Below are 20,901 nucleotides of genomic sequence, written 5' to 3' on the forward strand. Positions count from 1 at the left end.
TGTTTCTCCTATTTGCAGGAAGTCCAGGAGATCAAGACCACCCTCGTTTTGTCCTGGGCTATACATTTTCCACAGTCTAATGCCTTCTTTGTTAGGTGCTCAATGAATGTTTGTTGGATGAATAAGAAAAGAATAGAAGAAGAAAATCAAAATATTTCCTCATGGTTTTCTTATCTCAGTTTCCCTCTCACAGGAGGCAAAATCTAACTTGTCTTCACACTATACCTTGACATTTATTCTGAAAAGAATGTTTGCTTCTTGATTTAAGGATTATCTTTCTGTCAGGATCTTGTGCAATGCTTATGTCTCTTGTATTTTGTAATTGTCTTATTTAGTCTTTTTTATGCATTTTCATTTTTTTATTGTAAAGTTGATGTACAGAGAGGTTACAGTTACATACCTCAGATAAAGAGTGCATCTCTTTTTGAACAATGTCTCCCTTTCCCTGGCTCTCTCCCTGTTTTTCTCTCCACCCCCATCCACAGGTTGTATAGTTCATTTTCAACATAGTGTCTACTGCTCTTATTTAGTCTTAAGCAGTCACTTCTAGCTTTAGGTCCCACAAGGTGTATTTGTTTATAACCAACGACATAACTTGGCTTTCTGGCAAAAGCCATGTTGGTTTTATTCCCCTACCCCCACCAGCCCTACTCTGGCAATCACAATTTTTTTCTCCTGGGAATTAATTAATTTTCTTATTTGTATTTTAAAATTTATTGCCTAGTTTTGGTAATTCAATAGAAATCATTATGGAAGAGAAAAGAGTTCTTAGAGAGAATGATACTCATTGGTAAGGCTACAGATTTAAGTGGAGGCATTATTAAAATAATGAACTATAAAATTTAATGTCAAGATTAAGTCAGGTGCAGGATAAAGAGAAGAATCTGGTTAGGTACGTACCATGGTCTCTCGGCTGTTGATAGCTGATCCTGTGCACTTAGCTATCACTTTATCGATACACTTCTTGTGAATTGCTGCATTGCATTCTGAAAAGGGACAATTGCAACTTAAGATGTCCAGGAGTGAAGGAGCAGTTAAATAGGAAACAGAATGACAATACAACAGAAGTCCATTTTACTTACGTCGACACTGGTAGCCCTGTTTGTTCAGACCCCTGTAACAGAGCACAGAGCCTAGTTTATTTGGCTGTTCATGGCAACATCAGGACAAAAACATTTTAGACTGAGGGTAGGGATGGGAGGAGGGAAAATGAGGGAGAAAGATGGAAGGGGTAATATCCATCAAGATGCATGGTACATACAACCTGACTTATGGAATTGGAACCTCTTGGTGCAACTAAAAAATCCCCACATTTTAGAAAGGAACAAGAGCTTGAGGTTTCCTAACTAAAGGAATACTTTTTCTCTGATTAGTAATTTGATAATGGCACTGCTATACATTATCTGCCCAGAGTAGTTTCTGAATTTTAAGTTGTTTTGTGAAAAGTGTGATGATTAAATAAGCTAGGAGATGTAGACTTCCCTTTCATTCTTATATTTTGTAAGCAGATAGAGGATCGATGCCTGGCCCAAACATTCCAGAGGCTCTTAACAGCCAATTTCCCCATCCTAAATTTAAAACCCAAATCATCATCTCAGTTGAAAAAAATGCATTGCTTCTCACATGCCCTTTGTTCATGTGTGGACAAAGACGTGTGTAACACATTTTATTTCCTCTGTCTGAGAATATTTGCAGCCAACAAAACTCAGTGGGAAGGCAGATTCCCAAGCAACAGCCATTATGAAACATCAAAGAGGTCTGAGTAATAGGAGGAAATCAGCATAATGAAAATCCACCTGAGTCTGTGTGACCTGTGTATAGATGCTCTGGTACATGGGGACTTGTGCATTTATGGATTCTGCTGGTTCCCGCAGGGAAGGGCAGCTCGTGGCGGGCACAGATGCTGACACCAGAAACTGGAGGGATTTCAATTCCCACTCTCCCGTCACCCTGGCTATGTGGTTACTGATGCTTCAGCTGGTCTCGGAGGCTAAGACACCCCCGGGGCTCACTGAAATCACTCATTCCAATGGGAAAGTGCCATCTGTTGCAGCTAGTGCAGTTGGGATGCTGAGGTGGAGGAAGTTTTGACTGTAAAACTGTAGAAGCGTGGTTAACAGGAGAGGCCGCCTCTTTGGTTTCTTCCTTCTCATCCCCAGCTGCCTCTCGGTTAGTCAGGAATTAAAAATCCTTTGGGTTTTGTTATTATTGGGCTCTGAAATGTCTTCCAAAGGCCAGGTTCCGAGTGGGGGTGTCATTAGAATGGAGGTCACTGAGGAAGTAACTTTGAGGGGATATCACTCTGGCCTGCCCAATCTTTCTTCCCTTTCCTTCTCCTCCATCTACTTCTCCTTCTCCCTCTCCTTCTCCTTCTCTCCCTCTTTGCTTCCTGTCCTGCATTCCTTGCCATGATATTCTGCCTTGCCATAGGTACAAAGTAGGGAGATAAAGCAGTCATACATGAAAGTCTTTTTGACTGTGAGCCAATATAAACCTTCCCATTGATTGTCCCAGGTACTTTGCCACAGTGAATGTAAACTGACTAAGTCAGACCTTTCACCTGAGTGGAGCTTGATCCACAAGAACCACCTTGTGTTAAAAATCACACCCCTCAGATCTTGTCAGGCCCGTAAGGTTGTATTCCCTCCGGCAGAATTTCCCACAATGCAGCACACCACACTCGGTGGTTTAAGACAAAATGCCACAAAAGGCCCAACCCGAAGCGTGTAGCAAAAATGCCAAAGTTAACTGTACCAGACAAATTCATGGCAGACAGAGCAAAATGTGGGTTGTGGGAAAAAGGTGGCGGTGAACTCGTGACACTTGACGTGGTGGACTTTGGCTTGTTTGATGGCCCCTCGGCGGTGGTGCAGTGAGAAGAAGCCTTCCGTCTCGAACTCCCTCATGTCCTTTGGGTCTGTAGGGAGGAAAAGGCCCAGTGAAGCTCTGGGATGTGTTGGGCACAGCTCAAGTGTTGGGGGGCGGGGGGTGAGAGCCGGGAGAGGAACAGAAGCGGACAGAGTGGACCCAAAGACTTTTGGACCACATATTCTGTTTTGTGGTTTTTGGTACATATAAAAACTAGCATTGAGTACTAATGAAATTGTAGGGACTTAGCAGTATGGGTAAAATACTAGGTTTCTTTCCTTGGTTCTGTAGTATGGAATGATTTTACAGTCTGTTATCAGAGGACTGAAATGAAGTTCAATTGCTGCTTCCATCCTTTTGGCCCTCTTTGACTGAGTGACCTTTCAGTTTTTAAAACCAGAAACCAGAGCTTCTAAGTTTAGCTGGAATTAGGAAAGACATTGATGTGACTGACAGCAAATTGGGCACAGCATTTCTGAGGCCTTTGGATATCTGACAACTGGTCTGTTTAGACAGATTGAAGAATGCTGCCCAACTCTTTGTGTGTAAGCAAAAGAACTCTGGGAAGTTGCTGCGTTCTGGTCATAGACCACTGCACTTGGAAAGAACTGTCTCGGTAATCTTGAGTATTACCTAGTCATCGACATCAATGCATCAGATTCACACAGACTCTGTCTACCTGGGCTTAGGGATGTTGGCGGAGGTGCTTTGGGTACTTACTGTTTACAAGGACCTATGCCCAGCTTTCTTTTCCCCAAAAGGCTAAAAAATTCTAAGATGGTAAGAGTTCTGAGAATGCTCCGCTAACACACAGGGCTCCAAAGAACAAAACAATGGCAAGGCAAGCATGATTAAAAAGTATGATCAGGTAAGAGAGTGAAGCATGGTAAACAGAAAAGAAATCTATAAAACCTCACAAACCCATGACCATGCTCAAATAAGGATAATAAATGTAACAACTATAATACCTAGAATCATAGTTATGTAATATCTTAAAGGTTTTTGGATCACTTACTTTATTTTTTTAAATACATATAAAGCCTAGAAGTTTAGTGAAGAACAGGAGCCCATGTGTTTTAAAAGTATAAAGTGTTAACTAGGTGCTGGTGGCTCATGTCTATAATCCCAGCTACATAGGAGCTGAAATGTGAGGATTGCAGTTCAAAGGCAGCCCAGGCAGGAAAGTGTGAGACTCTTATCTCCAATTAACAATCAGAAAACTTGGGAGTGGCACTGTGGCTCAAAGTGGTAGAGTGTTAGCCTTGAGTAGAAAAGCTCAGAGATAGTGCCCAGGCCCTGAGTTCAAGCCCCACGACTGACCAAAAAAGAAAAAGTGTTAACAATATTGACATTTTTATGCTGGCTATATCATAGTGGGAGTCTAGTGATGCAAATATACCTGCTAAGGTACCATATTTGCCTGGGCTAGAAACTTGCTAGACAAAGGAGAGACTGTGCAGGTGGAAACCTCTCCTCCAGAAATCCTGCCCAGGTTCAAAACACAGTTTGGAACTTACATCTTGTCTGGCTCACAGGTTTGTTCTATGGTAATCACAAACTTCCAGACACAGGGAATTCCCAATAGTTCTCTTGAGAGTTCCGTAGATATTCTGTCCTTTTTCGCCTAGTATTTTAAAACTACGTAGGTTAGGTTATTGTATTTGGGCCTAGGTAAAAATGCTAGCTTTGGTAGATGAAGGGTTAAGTGAAGGTCATGGAGACTCCTTTAAGTTTTGGCAGATGTATTTTCAAATTGTGATTGCTACAGTAGGTCATATACTGGTGAGATCTGACTCATTTTTGGTTTGGTCAAGACACAATGAAATGAAATAAGATATGCAAATATATGGCTCTAAACTATACATAGTGTGTTTGTATGTATGTTATGTTTCGCATTTAGACTATAAAATTTAAAAATATTAAGAAGATCTAGAAATGAATTTGTTTCCTCGCTTGCTCTTTCTTGTGATTTCTTTCATCCTCTAGCCATTTCAAACATCATAAGAGAGTAAATATATAAGAGCACAAAATTTAAAAAAAATTTGGTATTGATTGTATTTCTGAAGTAATTTGCTCTTCTCTATATTGGCTTGAATAAAGCTATTGGTTTTTATAAATACATTTGATTATTTACTTTGCATCAAAGACTCCAAATATTATTTAATCGAAGGGGTCATCTATTTACAGTCAGTCAAAACTTAAGCGTTTCCTGAGAAGTTTTGAAGTAATTGAATATTCTGAAGAAATCTGACGTATTATTCCTAACTCTTGAACCTCTATGTTCATCCATGGAGATAGAGTATAGCCAGGAAGAAGAGCTAAGTACAAAAGGCAATATATGATGATGTAGACTAGACACAAGGGTATGCATATTTCTAAGAAATAGGAAAAGGACTTGATAAAAAGTGACCAAGAAGCAGTAGCTGAAAAAAAAATAAGGAGAAACTGGGTGCTACACTTGTAATTCTAGTTCTCAGAAGGCTGATATCTGAGGATTGTGGTTTGAAGCCAGCCTGGGCAAGAAAGCTCGTGAGACTCTTATCTCCAATAAGCTACCAAAAATGCCAGAAATGGAGTTGTGGCTCAAAGTGGTAGAGACGTGAGCAAAAGAAGCTCAAGGAACAGTGCATAGGACATGAGTTCAAGACCCCAGATACACACACACACACACACACACACACACACACACACACACCCCAAAACAGGGGTCAGGGGAAAGGAATGGAAACTATCATATCAGACAAGTCCCCAAAGAATGAAGCTTTCAGCACTGACTGCTATCAAGGAAGATGAAAGCTAAGAAAGAAGAACTTGTACAGAAGGTTGACAGACTTTGAGGAAGCCATTTCAGAAGACGGATCACACTATAAGCAAGACTCTTAAGATTGAATAATTAAAACCTTAGTGTAAAAAGGGACGAATGCATATGTTGTCATGATTCATATTATGTCTTCAAGAAATATCACAAGAAAAAGAAGTGAAGAGGAGGGAGGTAAGAAGGTTAAAAAAGGGTGTTTATTCAGAATAGGGGAAGAGACCTTAAACAGCATGTCTTGGCAAGGCAAAGGAAACCACAGACAGCAGGGAGACTTGATTAGAGAGGAAGTGAGTTGATGAGAGAGGGCTTATGGGAGGCCCCGGGGTGAAGAAAGCAGGAAGATTTTCTTTGGGGGCAGAGGAGTAAGGAGAGAATGTACAAAGAAACAGCTGTACTCTAAAGCATACAGATGGAGGTTGGAGTCTCCATCAACTGTACTGAGCCAGGGTCACACTCAAAGAATGAGAACAGCAAGACACTCCCAGAAATCAAGAAGGATGGGCATCAAAAGGAAATTTGGCAAAAGCTATTGTGTGGGCATCAAAAGGAAACTGCTAAAGGCCCCAGGGAGTACAAAGATGGGGCTTGACCACTGCTATTCTGAAAGGAGTTGAGAATGCAATACATTTCAGAATACAAACCTTCATAGGAGGGAAGGAAACTGCACCAGCTGAGGCAAGGGAAGCTGGGAATGAAAACTAGATAAAGAAGGGATTGGTAGAGATGATTTCTGAGCTGATCCTGAAGGATGAATAGCGCCTACTAATGTGTGGGAGGAGGTATGGCAGGGAAAGGAAGAGGTTCTCTCTAGGCAGAAGGCAAAGAGCCATGATGCGGAGATGAGTCCTTGGGACGAGGCTGAGAGGTCCTGGAATAGTTGAGAACTGTCAGAATGGAGACAGTGCAGCAGAAAAGCTCAGTGGTCACACCCACTGGGGTCAGGGACAGGTACCAGGTCAGTTTGCATACTTTCCTGTGGATGAACTGCATACACTGGAAGGCCACGGTGAGTTCAGAGACTGAGGTTGTCACAGAGGCACTGGTGTGGTGAGCGTGGAGCTTGGAGAGAGCCATTCTAGCAGCAGCAGTTGGAGAATGAATGGGATAGAGATGATAAAATTGAAAACTATTGACAATGGGGACAAATTGTTCAAGTGGGAGGCGGAGGCTCAGAAGGCTATAAAACGTGCACATTTTATAGGAGAATTCATAATTAACTAAGATCATGAGGACAGAGGGCAGATTTATGGTGAAGACAGACACGTTGCATTTTGTAATTTATAGTCCACGGCATTTAAAGTATGCATGAGAAATCTAGCTGGAGAGGTCCACCCTGAGGTCAAATACATGAGTCTGAGATCTAGGAACATAATCTAGCATCTGTCACAGACTCAGCTGAATAGCCTTTTCTAGCCAGGCTGTGGAGAACAAGAGCATCTATAGTGGGAGAGGGAGCAAGTGTGAACAGAGTGTCGTCAAGGGCAGATTTTCCAAGGCCAAGACTGGAGTAATCTGTGTATGAAGAGCTACGCTTAACTCCTTTGTGGGGTGGACCATTGTTGAGCCTTCCACTGAAGAGGGATTCAGGAGACAGGATATGATCTTAAATGTTATTCAAGTTTTAATTTCCCTAAATTTACCTTTTCACTTGCCTTCTCTTTCCACAACCCCATCCTCACCACTCCTTTCTTTTTCCTAATCCACACATTTTAAGAGCTGTGTTAGCTTTTTTTTGCAGGCTAATCCCTCTACCACTTTAGCCACGGTTCCACTTTTGGCTTTTTGCTGGTTCATTGGAGAGAAGAGTCTCACAGAATTTCCTGCCCAGACTGGCTTTGAACTGTGTTCCTCAGATCCCAACTTCTTGAGTAGCTAGGATTATAGTTGTGAGCCACCAGTGCCCAGCTCATCTCTTTTGTGAAAGTTTTACTATGGAAAAATGTAAATATACACAAATCTGATCAAATATTATGATGTTTTCAAATTTCAACTATTCAGCTTCAACAACAATCAACTCAGAGCCCCTTATCTTCTACCATAACCTCATCTACTTCCCTAGCCTGTCCCAATAAATTATTTCAGAACAAACCCCTTGTATTACATTATTTTGTCTATAATAATTTCATCTTGTCAGTAAAAGAACAAGGTTCCCTTTGAGAAAGAAACACAGCCATCATACATTTTTCTCACATCGAAAAAAATTAATAGCCATGAGTCAGAATCATATAAAAGCTGGCGAATGTTCAAGTTTTCCCAGATTGCCTCCATACTACTGCTTTCTTTGGATCTAGACATATAAAAAACTAGTTGTGTTTTATAAAAGCACTGTAAATCTGGATGAAAACTTGAGGGTTGAACATGGCTAATCCAAAACTCTAAAGTTAAAAAAGAATCTGAAACTTTATTTGAACTCAGGGCCGCGTGCTTGCTTGACTGGTACTACCACTTGGATCATTCCTCTGGTCCTTCTTTTTGTTGGTTAATTGGAGATGGAGTCTCTTGGACTTCTCTTCTTGGGCTGGTTTGGAACCATGATCCTCTGGATTTTGTTTAAGTTATGGGGATGAGGCCCCAGTGCTCAGCAAGAATCTGAAACTTTCTGGGCACTGACAGAATTCAACAGGTGTAAAATTCTGCACCAGAAAACTGCTTCATGAACATAATTACTTAAAATATTGTACAACATTTTTCTTCAGGCTATGCGCATTAAAGATATACACGAAACATCAGAAAATTCAATCCCTCGAGATATCTCGTATCTCATTATGGAGGTTTAGACATCCCCAAATCTGAAGTCAATGAAAGCAGGAATTCTGATCTCAACCATTTTGGATAAGAAATACTCAACCTGTAGGAAAACTAATTTAGGAGGAAGGAAAATCAAAGCAGTCTAGCACCGGGGAGTTCCCACGTTCACTCTGCGGTATGAAATTTGATGAGTCTGATCCATATCCATTTAAACAACATTGACAGACTCTCAAAGGCATCTAACACACAGATCTGGCAATGGGTTTCCTTACGCTTTGCTGTTCCTGAAAGGGTGCGAGGTGGCTGATTTTAAGCACTAGCCTGGACCAGTAGATTTATAGAAAATGTATTATTAGTTTCTTATTTATCTTAGTAAAATTTAATGCTTGTTCTGGATATATATATATATATATACACACACACGCATACATACATACACATATATAGTGTATGTGTGTATGCATACATAACAACACACCATCTTTTCTCATTAAATTCCTAAACTAAAATAGAGACAGACTTAAAGGTGCTAGGCACATGAGTTCACACGATTAAAAAAAATGAATGAGGTAAATGTTTTATATTTGCATCTCTACTGCATTTATCTGTTTAGTGGTACTGGGGTTTAACCTCAGGGTCTCAAAACTCCAATTACTTGGATTGTTTACTCCGTTGGCCTTCTATTCTACCACTTGTGCCATGCCTCCATCCCTGCTTTGTGCCGGCTACGGGAGAGATGATGTCTCAAGGACTTCTCTGCCTAGGCTGGCCTTGAGAACGGGGATCCTTCAGCTTGGTGTGAGCCACGGGCTTCCATCAACATTTGTGCTTTATTTTTATTTCTTTCATGTCTATTTGTAATTTCTAAGTTCTATTATTTCTATTTCTATGTCTTTTTCTACGTCTATTCAGCCCAGATAATTATATTCAATTCATGTCTGTGCACTACTGGAAATTTTAGTAAAAATTCCTTGTGCTGCTCCGTGCAACAGTGAAACAAGTTACTCCTGAATGGAAGTCTGGGCCCTTCCCATCCCCACAGAGGAAGAAGAAATGTCACTTGCCACTCATTTCCAGGAAGTATCTTGCATTCATGAGCATTCGGCCTTGAGGTTTCAGCTCTAACTGGGGGAGAGAAGAGGAGGAACGTCAGTCACCCTGTGAAGCCCGCCCTGAGCGCGATGACATCATCACCAGCCCGGCCGAAGGGCAGATCTTCAAGGCAGAAACCACGGAGGCTGCTCCTCACGTCACATGGTCACATCCGGGCGCCATCAGCAGGGCTTTGCAGCACCCCTGACCTGACGACAGCCTTTCTCTGTATGAAACCACCTCAGCCATTCACACTCATTTCCTTCGGGGAGGAAAATCTGCATAAAGTAGAGGCAAAATCCCCAAACACACTCTGTTTGCTTTTCATCCCGTGTGACATTGTGTATCTGAAGAGCTCTAAGAGTTCAGGCCCTGAGCCTCATCGCTGACAGACGCTTCCCAGCCATGGGGACTAGCTTCCCCGGGGGACAAAGTAGGGCTTTTGAAATAAAAGATAAATCCTGCTTTGAGAGACACACAGATCCTCCTGCTTTTCCCAATGGATGCAAACCCAGGTTAGGTAGGAGAGTAGTCTTTGCTTTCAGAGAGGAAAACATTTCCTTGGGAAAAGTCCAGGTGCTCTATGAAAGGAATTCTCATTGGACGGGTCTGGTAAAAGAATACACACACACACATACATGTATGTTGCATACATTCACATATGGATGTATATAATGTATGCAATATGAATATATGTATATATGCGTATGTATAAGTATATGAGTACATTAAGTAGACATATACATATATGCTCATATATGTGAACATAACACAGACATTCAGATAAGTGCACATATGTATGTAGAAGGGATCAGAACAAAGTGACATTTTAGGGGGTAATTCAGGATCTCACATAATGTGACATATATTGGAGAAAAATGGACAAATCTCAGAGGACATTCCCTAACGAACCACTAACATCAGTACGTGTGTGTATGTATATATCTTATGTAACTTTATGTGTCATATGTGTCAGCTTATAGATGTCCCCTGGCCCATCAGCTCTGCCCTTGGCCATGCGACTCCGCCCCTGGCTACCTGAGGGGCAGGCGGACCACCTCCCACCTTAGTTGCAGGAGGGTATCAAGACCCCCCAAAAGAGAGTTCAGGTGCCATTTTCCTCTCCTCTGTGGGAACTTGGCCTTGCCGGTCCTGCTGGCAATAAACTCTTTGCTCTACGTGACTTTGTCTATGGTCTGTGGTTCTTCTGGGACAATTTTCCTTTCAATATGTATACATACCATGACATTAGTGAACTAAAATGAATAAGAAGAGAGGCAAATCCAAGGCATGATTTATCATTACATCCATGGGTTAGCTAAAATAAATGAGATCTAGCAAGAGCTGTGCTTTTAAACCCAGAGTTGAATTTGAATTGCGGTTAAATAATTTCCTAGCTGTGTGACCTTTGTAAGCTTTGCTAAGCCTTTGGAGCTGTCTGAGAAGCTGACATACTAGCAATAGTATTTTAGGATTACAGTTTTATGTTAAACTCCTACTGCTTGGCTTCCTGTAAGTTCTCATGTAAGTTTAAATAAATCAACATGTAGAGAGATGTTTTCAACACAAGTGGAGACTTCATGGCTGTCAGATTTGTGAGGTGAGCGATACAAATGAAGGCAAAAACAGAAAGAAAAGAGGGAGGAGCCAGGAGTTTGTTCCCGACTGCAGTGGTGCAGTCAGTACAACGTGAGAAGAGTATTGTCGACAGCCAGGACACACACACAGCGCTGACGCAGGAAATTAAACCGGGGGCCATGCAACTCCTGCAAAGCGATGCTCATAGAAATACATGTTTTTCTCTCACTTCTGAGAGGGACAGAGAAAGCCATGAGCACAGTGGCAAGGCGGGGAAAGCAAGAGCTAAGTCTCAATGCTCACACACTGAATAGTTGATAGAGATGAAAGGCAAGTTTGAGAGAATCCATTTACAATGGAGAAATTCATTTTAAAAAAGCAGTTTATAATAGAAGCAAGGGAAACTATTAGTTTAAGATAACCTGTTGGCCTTTTACATGAGAAAAAAATAAGCTAAGGACTCCTCTTCCCCTCAACCCTCAAACCAGAGCTTACAATCAGAAAAAGGATGGTGAGTTGGTTAGACAAGGATCTGAAATGCTGCCTCAACACTAAATGAACATCTGTAGCACCATTCAGTTCTTTAACCTTTCCTGACTTGTCTAAGCAGCTGCTCTAAAGGAGTTTGGAGCCTTTTAACCGAGCTCAAAGCAGAAACACTCAATTGAAACTACTGAGCTACATCATATACTTATACCCACCTTAATAAAATCTTGGCTTGTAGCTGTCTGTAAAGATTACATCAGTTACACTAGCAAAAATTTTTTATCCTTTCCTAAAGAGTACTTTTCTTGTGCAACCAAAATGGACACAAAATACGTAGTTTTTGGCCTTCTCTCATTCCCCTGTGAAGCCTGAGAACTGAAAATCTTCTGTGTGGATTTCTAAAATCTGAAGTATAAAAAAGCAAGAAACAGAAAAACCAGATCCTCACCTTTGGCATAAATGATATAAATATTTATAAAACATGTTCTGGGTTTCGGATCATGCAAAAGCAGATTGTATGGATATATTTTATTTCATGTTGTGTCCCCAGAAGTTTGCATTAGCATTTTTTAATACTCTCATGTTTTACTCCTCCTTTTAATATTTCTAAACATCTGCTACCCCAACAGTTATAACCTAGATTTGCAAGAATGGCATGCTAAGCATGAATTGTGGATGACATTCGTTTTTAGTACAGGGCAAGCTAAATGACTCAACTATGGCTTAAAACCATTGATAGACAAAGGATGGAGAAAGATCAGTCTTGAAGGAGGTCTTTGTGCTAGCCCCTCACAAGCAGATATTTTTAAAAATAGTTTACCCTGTTAAGAGGAATATTTGGCATTTCCAAGCTTAACAAAGATCAACCTCAGGTTTTTATTGCCTTTCCCATTATATATGCATCAGATATATTTGAATATACTTATACATTTTGAAGCTCATACTAAATAGTGATTATCACCACTAGATCACTAACAAGGAAGTGGTAGGGCCATATTTACCTTAGGACAGGGAAATCCTGATAGAGACTTGGAGCTAGCAAATAGCCAGATGCATAGCTTTGAGGAACTAGAGTTCACAGCTCCGACACTTACCCATACCTCTGTCCTCCCATTGTTCTTTCTGCATTTCTCGGCCAGCGAGTAGAGCTCTACCGTAGTTTCTGAGATGAGGTCCACATTTTTGCCTTTCACAATGATCTGCATCACTCTCCCCTTGCTGATGTGGGCATCGAAGGTGCTCTCCCAAGGTGGGTACATGGTTGGTTTTTTCTGGACGTACATCTGGCCATTTTCTAGGACCACAAAAGTACAATGCTCATGACTCAGGCAACGCTAGAGAACCATTCAACTTAATGGCCACACCAACTCCCTCTGCTCTCCAGGATGGGTAATTCTGTTGTGACGACACAAATAACAGACAGAGACAATGTAGGCGACAGAAGGCACCATTTCGTGGTGGTGATGTGAGGTGAGGCACTGAATCTTCAGGGTCGTAGGTAGGTCATTTAAACAACAAGCATCTGATAATGTCTCAAGTGCAAATGTTTTTGTTTTTTATTTTCAGTTGATGGCTTCACTTTGGCAATGAATATGTGAGCAAATAAAACCTTTTTTAAACAAATCTTTAAGACTGAGCTCATATTTGGAGTGCCTGCACTCTGGAGGCTGAAGAGGATGACCTCAAGGTCAAGACCAGCCTGGGCTAGAGCACGACCCTCCCTGTACACCCCCACCCCCCAAAAAAAATATATATATAAAACACACAGACAAAGAGAAAAACAAACTTAAGTTTTCCTGCCTTTTGATATCTCTTATTTTTTATTAGTCTGTAAGTCTTGGTCACGTGCCTCATTCATCTTTCGGGCCTCCAGTGAAAATAATACTCAGTATAAAACAACTGCAAGACACAGTGGCATGATCTTAGCTTACAATGACAGCCCCTTTAGAAAGGTTTAAAAATTTCTATTTGGCATAAATATGCTGAAGGATGATCAGCTCTAAAGTATTAGGAACCATTTCCTTCTCAAATTCTTTTTTATCATCTCCTCCTTCAGGCAGTACTGGGGTTTGAACCCAGAGCTTGCTAGGCTGCCACTCTACCACTTAAGGTGCACATTTCAGCCCCATTTTTTATGTTTTTGGTGGTTATTTTGGAGACAGGGTCTCAAGAACTTTCCTGCCTGGGCTGGCCTTGAACCATGATCTTCTTGCTCATAACGTCCCAACTAGTGAGTACGACAGTATAGGCATGAGCCACCAGTACCTGACAACCCTGTCAACTTTTCTTCTCTAACTGTTGGATGAAGATGCAATTTATAGACAAGGTTGACAAGTCACATTCGAGGCAGGGTCTTAAGCTAAGGAGCCAATGAAGCAGTGGATGGCTAGGTAGGATTGGAAAAATAGGACAAAGAAATCCTGGGTATGTTTAAGAACCGAAGCTGCAGACAGGATAATCCCTTTATAGAAAACTGGAGACGTTTTATGAGTGGGATAAAATAGTTTAGTCCTATTTCTACCCACATTAGGAGGAACATGACCATTTTCAAAGGCTCACAGACAGAAAGCACCTTAAGCTGTTTATTCTCATACTCTTGGCTCAACTCACACACACCTGCACAAAAACGCAGCCTCTCATACACCAAAGGTCAAAACCCGGCTTCAATTCTGTAGGAATGGTCCTTGCGTGATAACATTCAGAGTGATTTCTAATGAGAACACAACCAACAACACAGGAACCAAACCGAGAAATCCTCAGCGTCCCTGGGCCAATGTTTTAGAAAAACAGTTTTCTTCTTTTCTGACAAAGTCTCTTGATCCACATGGCTGATTAGACCATGTTCAAAGACAAGACCAAAAGAAGAAGAAGGAAAATAAAAGAAAGAGAAGAAAAAGACTCCCCAGAGGCAAATGTCAGCGAGACCTAAAGCTGGAGAGGGCACTCGGTCTTGGAGACACATCGCGTCCAAAGCAGCTTTGAAAAACTTAGGCATTTTACACTTCAAAGATGTCTGTGACATTTGCAAGGGTTGGGAGCAAGTGGCATTCTCACTTTTAACTAAACAGGAGAGGACTCCGGGCAGAGGGGAAAAAACCCAAGATGTTACAGACAGCCTCCTTGCCTTTGATGTACTTAAGGGTGGCTAGAGGGGTGAACTGAGCCGTGAAGAGAAATGTTTTTGTTTTATTTTTGTGTTTTGCTTCAGCTGTTGGTTTGAGGCAGCACAGTGGGATTTAGGCTTCTCACAATTCTGACCTTTTCGCATCCAATGGAAGTTCTACCACTTGATTCAGTTTCTCCTTGCATCCACAAGTGCTACCAGCCCCCTACAGGGGTCTCTTAGGGACTACCTTCTGTGGAATAACAGACATTTTTCTGTATCCTATTCCTTCCCCTCTCCCTTACCTGCTTTAATTTCCCGATAGCACTCAGCATTACTTGCGATGTAGTTTTGCGGAGTGCCTTTCACTATGAGAGGAGGAGTTGTCAAGGGAGGGGACTCTTTCTGGACTTGCTTATTTGTTTGTGTTGTGTTTTCCTCTCTACTCGAGTCCCAGAGCCCTCAAAGTAGGCTCTTCAAGAACATGTTTTGTGTGTATTAATTGTGATGATTTCCTTCTCTAGTTACTTCAAATCTCTACCTTTAGGGAGTCACACTTTTCTTGAACCAGTCTGAATGCAGGGAATCAGGAAACAGTTATGAGGATGGAAAAAACCTTCCCTTATCTTTCCCCCTGGAAAGTCTTTCGACTTTCACACTTATCAAATGAATGGAAGCCAAATGGACCACACACAGACTCCATTACCAATAGGATTATAAACAGAAAATTCAAAATCCACAGACAGAATCTTGGGTACCTGACACAGTTTGACCCCACCTGTACAAGTTCACCTGGGATGATACACCGTGGCTGTCTTTCATTCAGATAGGATCTTAGTAAGTGCAAGTTACTAGAACTTGGATTGTAAAGGCTCATTATAGGATTTTGTCCTAAACTTCATCAAGCTTAGCCAAGGAAACAATAAGCAGTCTTTACATTTGATCCTAAGATCAAATAAGATTAGGCAGTATTAATCTACTCATAATCATTTAAAGAACCAGGCTTATGAGTATAGATTAGGCATCCTCTACTTGCACTCCGTAGATTTCTTTTCCATTTACTCTTCACCTAATTTCCTCAATCTTTTGCCTTATCTTTGTGTGAAAAAAACAAACAAACAGCAGTGGGTCTCAAGATTCTAGTCAGTGTATACCACTTAGCATGTATCCCTGAGACTCACTAGGCATTGGTGTCTTGAGCTGTCCATTCCAGTTGAATCAAATGACCTTGCAGGTCCCGGAAGCATTCCTAGCCAGAGCCTCCTTCCCACCTCAGTGCCCACTTCTTCTTACCTGATTCAACATACTCTTTTACAAGCACAGCACAGTAAGGGTTCACGGCCTCGCCCTGACAGGACTGGCAGGTCCCACAGTCAAAGTTGGACAAACCAATTCGAAGAAATGGTGACATGTCTGCTCCCTGGAAAATGACAAAAGGCAAAAGCGGTTTCAGGCTATACGATATTTTTGCTGTTCTGATCTCCGCTTAACCAGCATTTTATTATGGACAGCCAGAGCCTTCAAGGAGTCCACTATCCAGCTGAACAAATGCTTCTATTTCCGCTTCTGCAAAGCACATTGCTGGATTCTCCCCAAACCACAGACTGATTTGCCAGAGGACGAGGCTGTCTGGAAGTGCACATCCAGCCTTGCTAGTGAGAACTAAGGAAAGAGCTAACGGCGAGCAGTCTCCAAGAGGTAAGTGTAACGGCCGCAGTGTGAAGCTAATGTTTCCCCAGCATTGTATTTTGTTACTCCTGAGGTACACAAGAAACAACACATAGTAATCAGAAAATGAGTTTAGAAAGAGTGAGTCTATTTTAGTCAGACTAGTTAAATATGACACTGCAAATTCTTACATGGTCTATTTATGTGGGTAATGGAATTGGCTCTAGGCATTTAGCAGCTGATGCTTATTTCTTTTGGATATTTTTACAAAGGTCTGTTTTTGTCTCTCTCTCTCTCTCTAATAAGCTATTAGCTGTTGAAAAATGTGGCTCGAATGTTGTATGAAAAACAATAATGACTTACTCTCAAAAGATAAATGAAGTCCTTCAATCCTCTTTTCTTTTGCTATTTTGGTGTGAGACTGAGGCTCAATCTGGGTATCTGAAGCTTTTGCTCCTTAGCCAGCACTCTACCAACTGAACCATGCCTCTAGCCTCAAAAATCCTCTTAATCACTGTGCTTACCGAGAGATCTTGGTGACAATTATCACAGTGTGAGATACAGATTCCGAAAACCCAGTCTAGTTGATGTGCTGTCTCGTCTTTGTTTGCTTCGCCCACTCATCTCAACTAAATGCTTTTTATATTTATACATAGTTTTACTTTTACCAGATTCTCCATGAAATATTCTTGATCTGAAATTGAAATCTGCAACTTATATTTAGTGACCAAGTTATTTTCTTGCTTCCTCTCTCCACTTGAACCTTTCTATCTTTATTTCCCCAAACTTGGTTAAGTAATCACTTTCCTGCCTTTGTATGGCAAAGTGAGAGACAGTAACCTAGATGGGGTCTTGTGCTTCATATAGCTAATCTTACAAAACCCTAGGAGATTCCCAGTACTCCAGCATGTTCTTTGGATAAATGTTGAGTCTATAGGGAGAAAACTTGACAGATGCTGCTAATTTCACAAACATTGGTGAAGTCTTGATTTCCTGTCAAGTTTGGAAGGCTTATGGAAAGGAAGTGGTTATCTGAGCATGATTTATTGGGTGCTCTTAGTCTCTGAAATGTTTCTGCATAGACCACATGGTGGAATTGCAGTCATGTGACTTCTGGCATTGTCACTGGGTGCCTCCTTTGCCTCATGACTTAGAATTTCTGGGCAGCAATTAGACTACTGACTGCAAGTCCTGACAGGATTTCTTTGAGAGCTGTTTCTTCTCTGGGAGTTTCTACATGGGAATGAGTTTCAGATTGTCTTGATTTGTCCAGTCATCAAGAAAAAAAAATCCCTGAGAACTTTCTGCTCTCGTGGAAATATTAGTCATGTGTAGACTTTGAAAGATTTCCTTTGCACAAGTTAGGGGAGTTCTAATTGGAGTCCTAATTTGAGTTCTAATTTGAGTTTAGAGGGATTATAAAGTCTGAGTTCCTACCTCTCTGACCTTTGGGAACTTGTCACTGCTATTTTCAGGCTATGTCCCCATCAGGCAGCTGTGTAACAAGAATCTGTCTCAGAAATAGATGGAAAGCTATGAGGTTGCTAGGGTTTCTACTACCTCCTGGGAGGCGGCTTCTGTGAACTCCTCTCTCCTCCTCCGAGCCTTGATTAGGTAGATATCAAAGATTTCCTTAAGCAAAAATGCCTTTCATTAGAGTCATTTTCATTATTCTCCTACCCGTATGCCTTTAGACAATTTACCCAATGCGTGTATCTTGTTTTGTTGTTTTGGTTTTATGTGTTGGGCAATACTGGGGTTTGAACTCAGGGACTTGAGCATTCTGGTAAAGCCCTCAACCATTTAAGGCAGATCCACTCCCCTTTATGCTATAGTTTATTTTTCAGAGAATGTCTCATAAGTTTTTTTTTTTTTTTTTTTTTTTATCTAGGGTAGGCTTCAAACTCCAGTCTTCCTCCTTCCACTTCCCCAGGAACTGGTATTACAGTAGTGCATCACCATGCCAACTGTACTTCTTCTCTAAAGGTCTAGTCACAGATCTCTGGAATTTATGTAGGTACATATGTCAAGAGCAAAGGCCTGGAGGATGAAATTAACATAAGATGTATTCAAGAAGTGCTTTGCTTTAGGAGTTCAGAGCTGAGGGTAGGGATAAGGGGAATTTCCCCGACCTTTAAATAAGAAGGAGTGCTCCTTGGCTATAAAACTATCTGGGCTACATAGCATGCTTCAGGGCAGAGCCTGTGAAGCTGTCCTCTGTAAATTTCAGTTAACCTCATCTTTCCTCTCCACCCAGCAGCCTCACAGGTCACAACCAATGGGTGCCCAAGATGACTGATTGGCCAGGGTGTTAACGGGGCAGGGTCAGGTCCCTTCATGTACTCCTCGTTGAGCAACAGATCGCACGCTCTATTGTCTCCCTCCATCTCCATGTGTAGCTCATACATTTCCACCAGTCCTCACTTGGAGCACACCATCTTCCTTTTCAGATCTGCACCTTCCTTTGCTTTGCCAGCTACGTGGATGGCAGCGTGACCTTCAGCCTCTGCTCTTCCTTTGTCTCCTCCCCATCTCCTCCTTCTCCTTCATTTTGGCCTCATCTCAATCTGCATTGCCTCTTGTTTGATAAACCATAGCAGAACTGGTTTACTCTGCCTCTCTCTCCCTCTCCCCCCCCTCTCTCTCTCTCTCTCCCTCTCCCCCCCCCTCCATCCAGTATCAGTCACTCCTCATTTCCTGACATCTCTACGCTGTTGTCCAAATGGTCGTTCTTAGGGTCTTGCTGAACCACCATGGATTCTCCAGTGCTTTGCTAGCTCTCTGTTTTCAGAAAACCCATACCCTACTCCTGAACTGCGGTCCTGCTTCCCTCCTTCCCTCACTTCCCCCTGCCCCACCTTCTTCATCTTTGACTCCTGGTTAGTCTCCTCTTTGGTTCCTCTCTTCCTCCCTGCCACCCCATTCCACCCACTCATTTTGAGGCGATCCACTAGGTCCTCCTGTTGAGTTCCGTGTACACTGCTAGACAGCACCTACCACATTTCTTTGCCTTGCCACTGCCATTTTTAAGGCCGAATGTGATACACCCTACAAGTCCCATGCTGAACTGATATCTCCAGGTCTCTGCTATTATACGTGGGGTCTTTGTGGAAGCCCACCAGACTGTCTCCTTCTTAATCCTTGAGCTGCTTCACAAACTCAAAAGAAGCTCCAGGAAACTGTAGATAGAAATCTTACTGGTCTCACTTGCAATAAAGTTAGCAAAAGTTGCTCTGAGTGACAGCAAATGGGCGCCTTAATTCCCTTGTCCTTAAGGTAGAAGAAGGGTTTCCTCTGTTACCCCACTGTCTTGGACAGGCAGTTGGCTCGTGGGATGGGAGAAGAAGCAGTACTGGAGCTCACATTGCCGAATTTCTCTAGCCTTACTATTTATAGACCCATGACTGTCTTGCCTATCTTCCAGGACCGGATGTCAGAAGCAAGGGCCATCTTGTCATCTCCTGTGCTTCTCCACAGCTGACCCCCAAGTCTCCTAGCTGGTAGCTGCTCAATGCATTGCTTTTACTTGGGAGGTAGTTTGCGAAATAACCTCTTACATACCTCTTATCCTCTTATTTTTTTTTCTTTTACCTGCAGAGATATACAATAACCAAACGAAGCAACAAGTCAGGGATAGAGGAAGTGGCACACAAAGGAAACATCCCACCACGAGGACAGTAAGGAAAGATGGATGCCCTCGTGGGCTCAGCCACTCGAGTTCTTAACCTCTGTCAGCCCGTTGTCTCATTTGGAAAGTGCTAGTATTACTGCTGGTAGTCTCAAAGGACTATGAGGATTAAATGGGCAAACACACCTAAGATACTTAGAATGGAGCTGGCCTACAGGAAACTTGCAATAAATTTTAGTTAATAGTATCACAACCCTGATATACTTCCTAATAGACTTTTTCCTCACTTTATTGATTTCTGCCAAATTGGACAAGAGTAGAAATAGTCTTTCAGGGACACGAGGTAGCTGAATTATGTGGCCTTCATCTGTGCTCTGCTCCCAAGCTCTCACCACACCCCCCATAGATCTTCTACAGTGTACTCTCTACCCTCAGATACAGCCATCTCGCTGCTAGCACTTACCCTGATGAATATCCACGGAATCATCCACATTTCTGCTATTCCAGCTCTCAGACACCATCGTAACATGTGCTTGCAATTCGTGACTTACTCTTCCAAGCTCAAAGATTCCACCTGTAGGTGTGATCTCATGTGTCTTTGGCACACAGCTTCGATGCAGGCCATGGCTCAGTTGGGGTGCTTTAGGTTCCAGGAACTGAGTGGAACTGAGAGTTCTGGTCCCCTGACTCACTGGAGATGAGGACTCACTTACTGACCTGGGCTGACTCACCCTGCACAAGTCACTTGACCTGAATGCTTTCATGGTGATGCTGGGGTTGTCCACATACCTGAATCTGATGAGGCTCACCTTCACAGAGCTGGAAAGTCAGTAAATGTGCTACATATGCATATCAGCTGGAAAAGGATACCAGGCTTTTTCTTCCTGTGCAACAATGAGCACACTTCTTTCT

General features: G+C 42.0%; 1 protein-coding gene across 3 annotated transcripts in view; it reads right to left on the minus strand.

The window, feature by feature from the left end:
- The window catches only part of Prkcq (protein kinase C theta), a 76,561-nt gene that overhangs the window by 29,448 nt on the left and 26,212 nt on the right, over positions 1–20,901 (minus strand). For 2 of the 3 annotated variants that reach the window (XM_048367525.1, XM_048367526.1), the window contains exons 2-7: positions 15,987–16,113; positions 12,685–12,884; positions 9,499–9,559; positions 2,755–2,917; positions 1,083–1,114; positions 901–986 (exon numbers count right to left, since the gene is read on the minus strand). In XM_048367525.1, the coding sequence (XP_048223482.1) occupies positions 901–986; positions 1,083–1,114; positions 2,755–2,917; positions 9,499–9,559; positions 12,685–12,884; positions 15,987–16,104 (660 nt within the window). In that variant the 5' untranslated portion in view covers positions 16,105–16,113. Of the gene's footprint in view, positions 1–900; positions 987–1,082; positions 1,115–2,754; positions 2,918–9,498; positions 9,560–12,684; positions 12,885–15,986; positions 16,311–20,901 lie in introns of those variants that run through there. The other variant, XM_048367527.1, reaches the window with a different exon arrangement.

The sequence above is a fragment of the Perognathus longimembris genome, chromosome 18 (assembly GCF_023159225.1).
Source record: "Perognathus longimembris pacificus isolate PPM17 chromosome 18, ASM2315922v1, whole genome shotgun sequence".
Taxonomy (NCBI): Eukaryota; Metazoa; Chordata; class Mammalia; order Rodentia; family Heteromyidae; genus Perognathus; species Perognathus longimembris.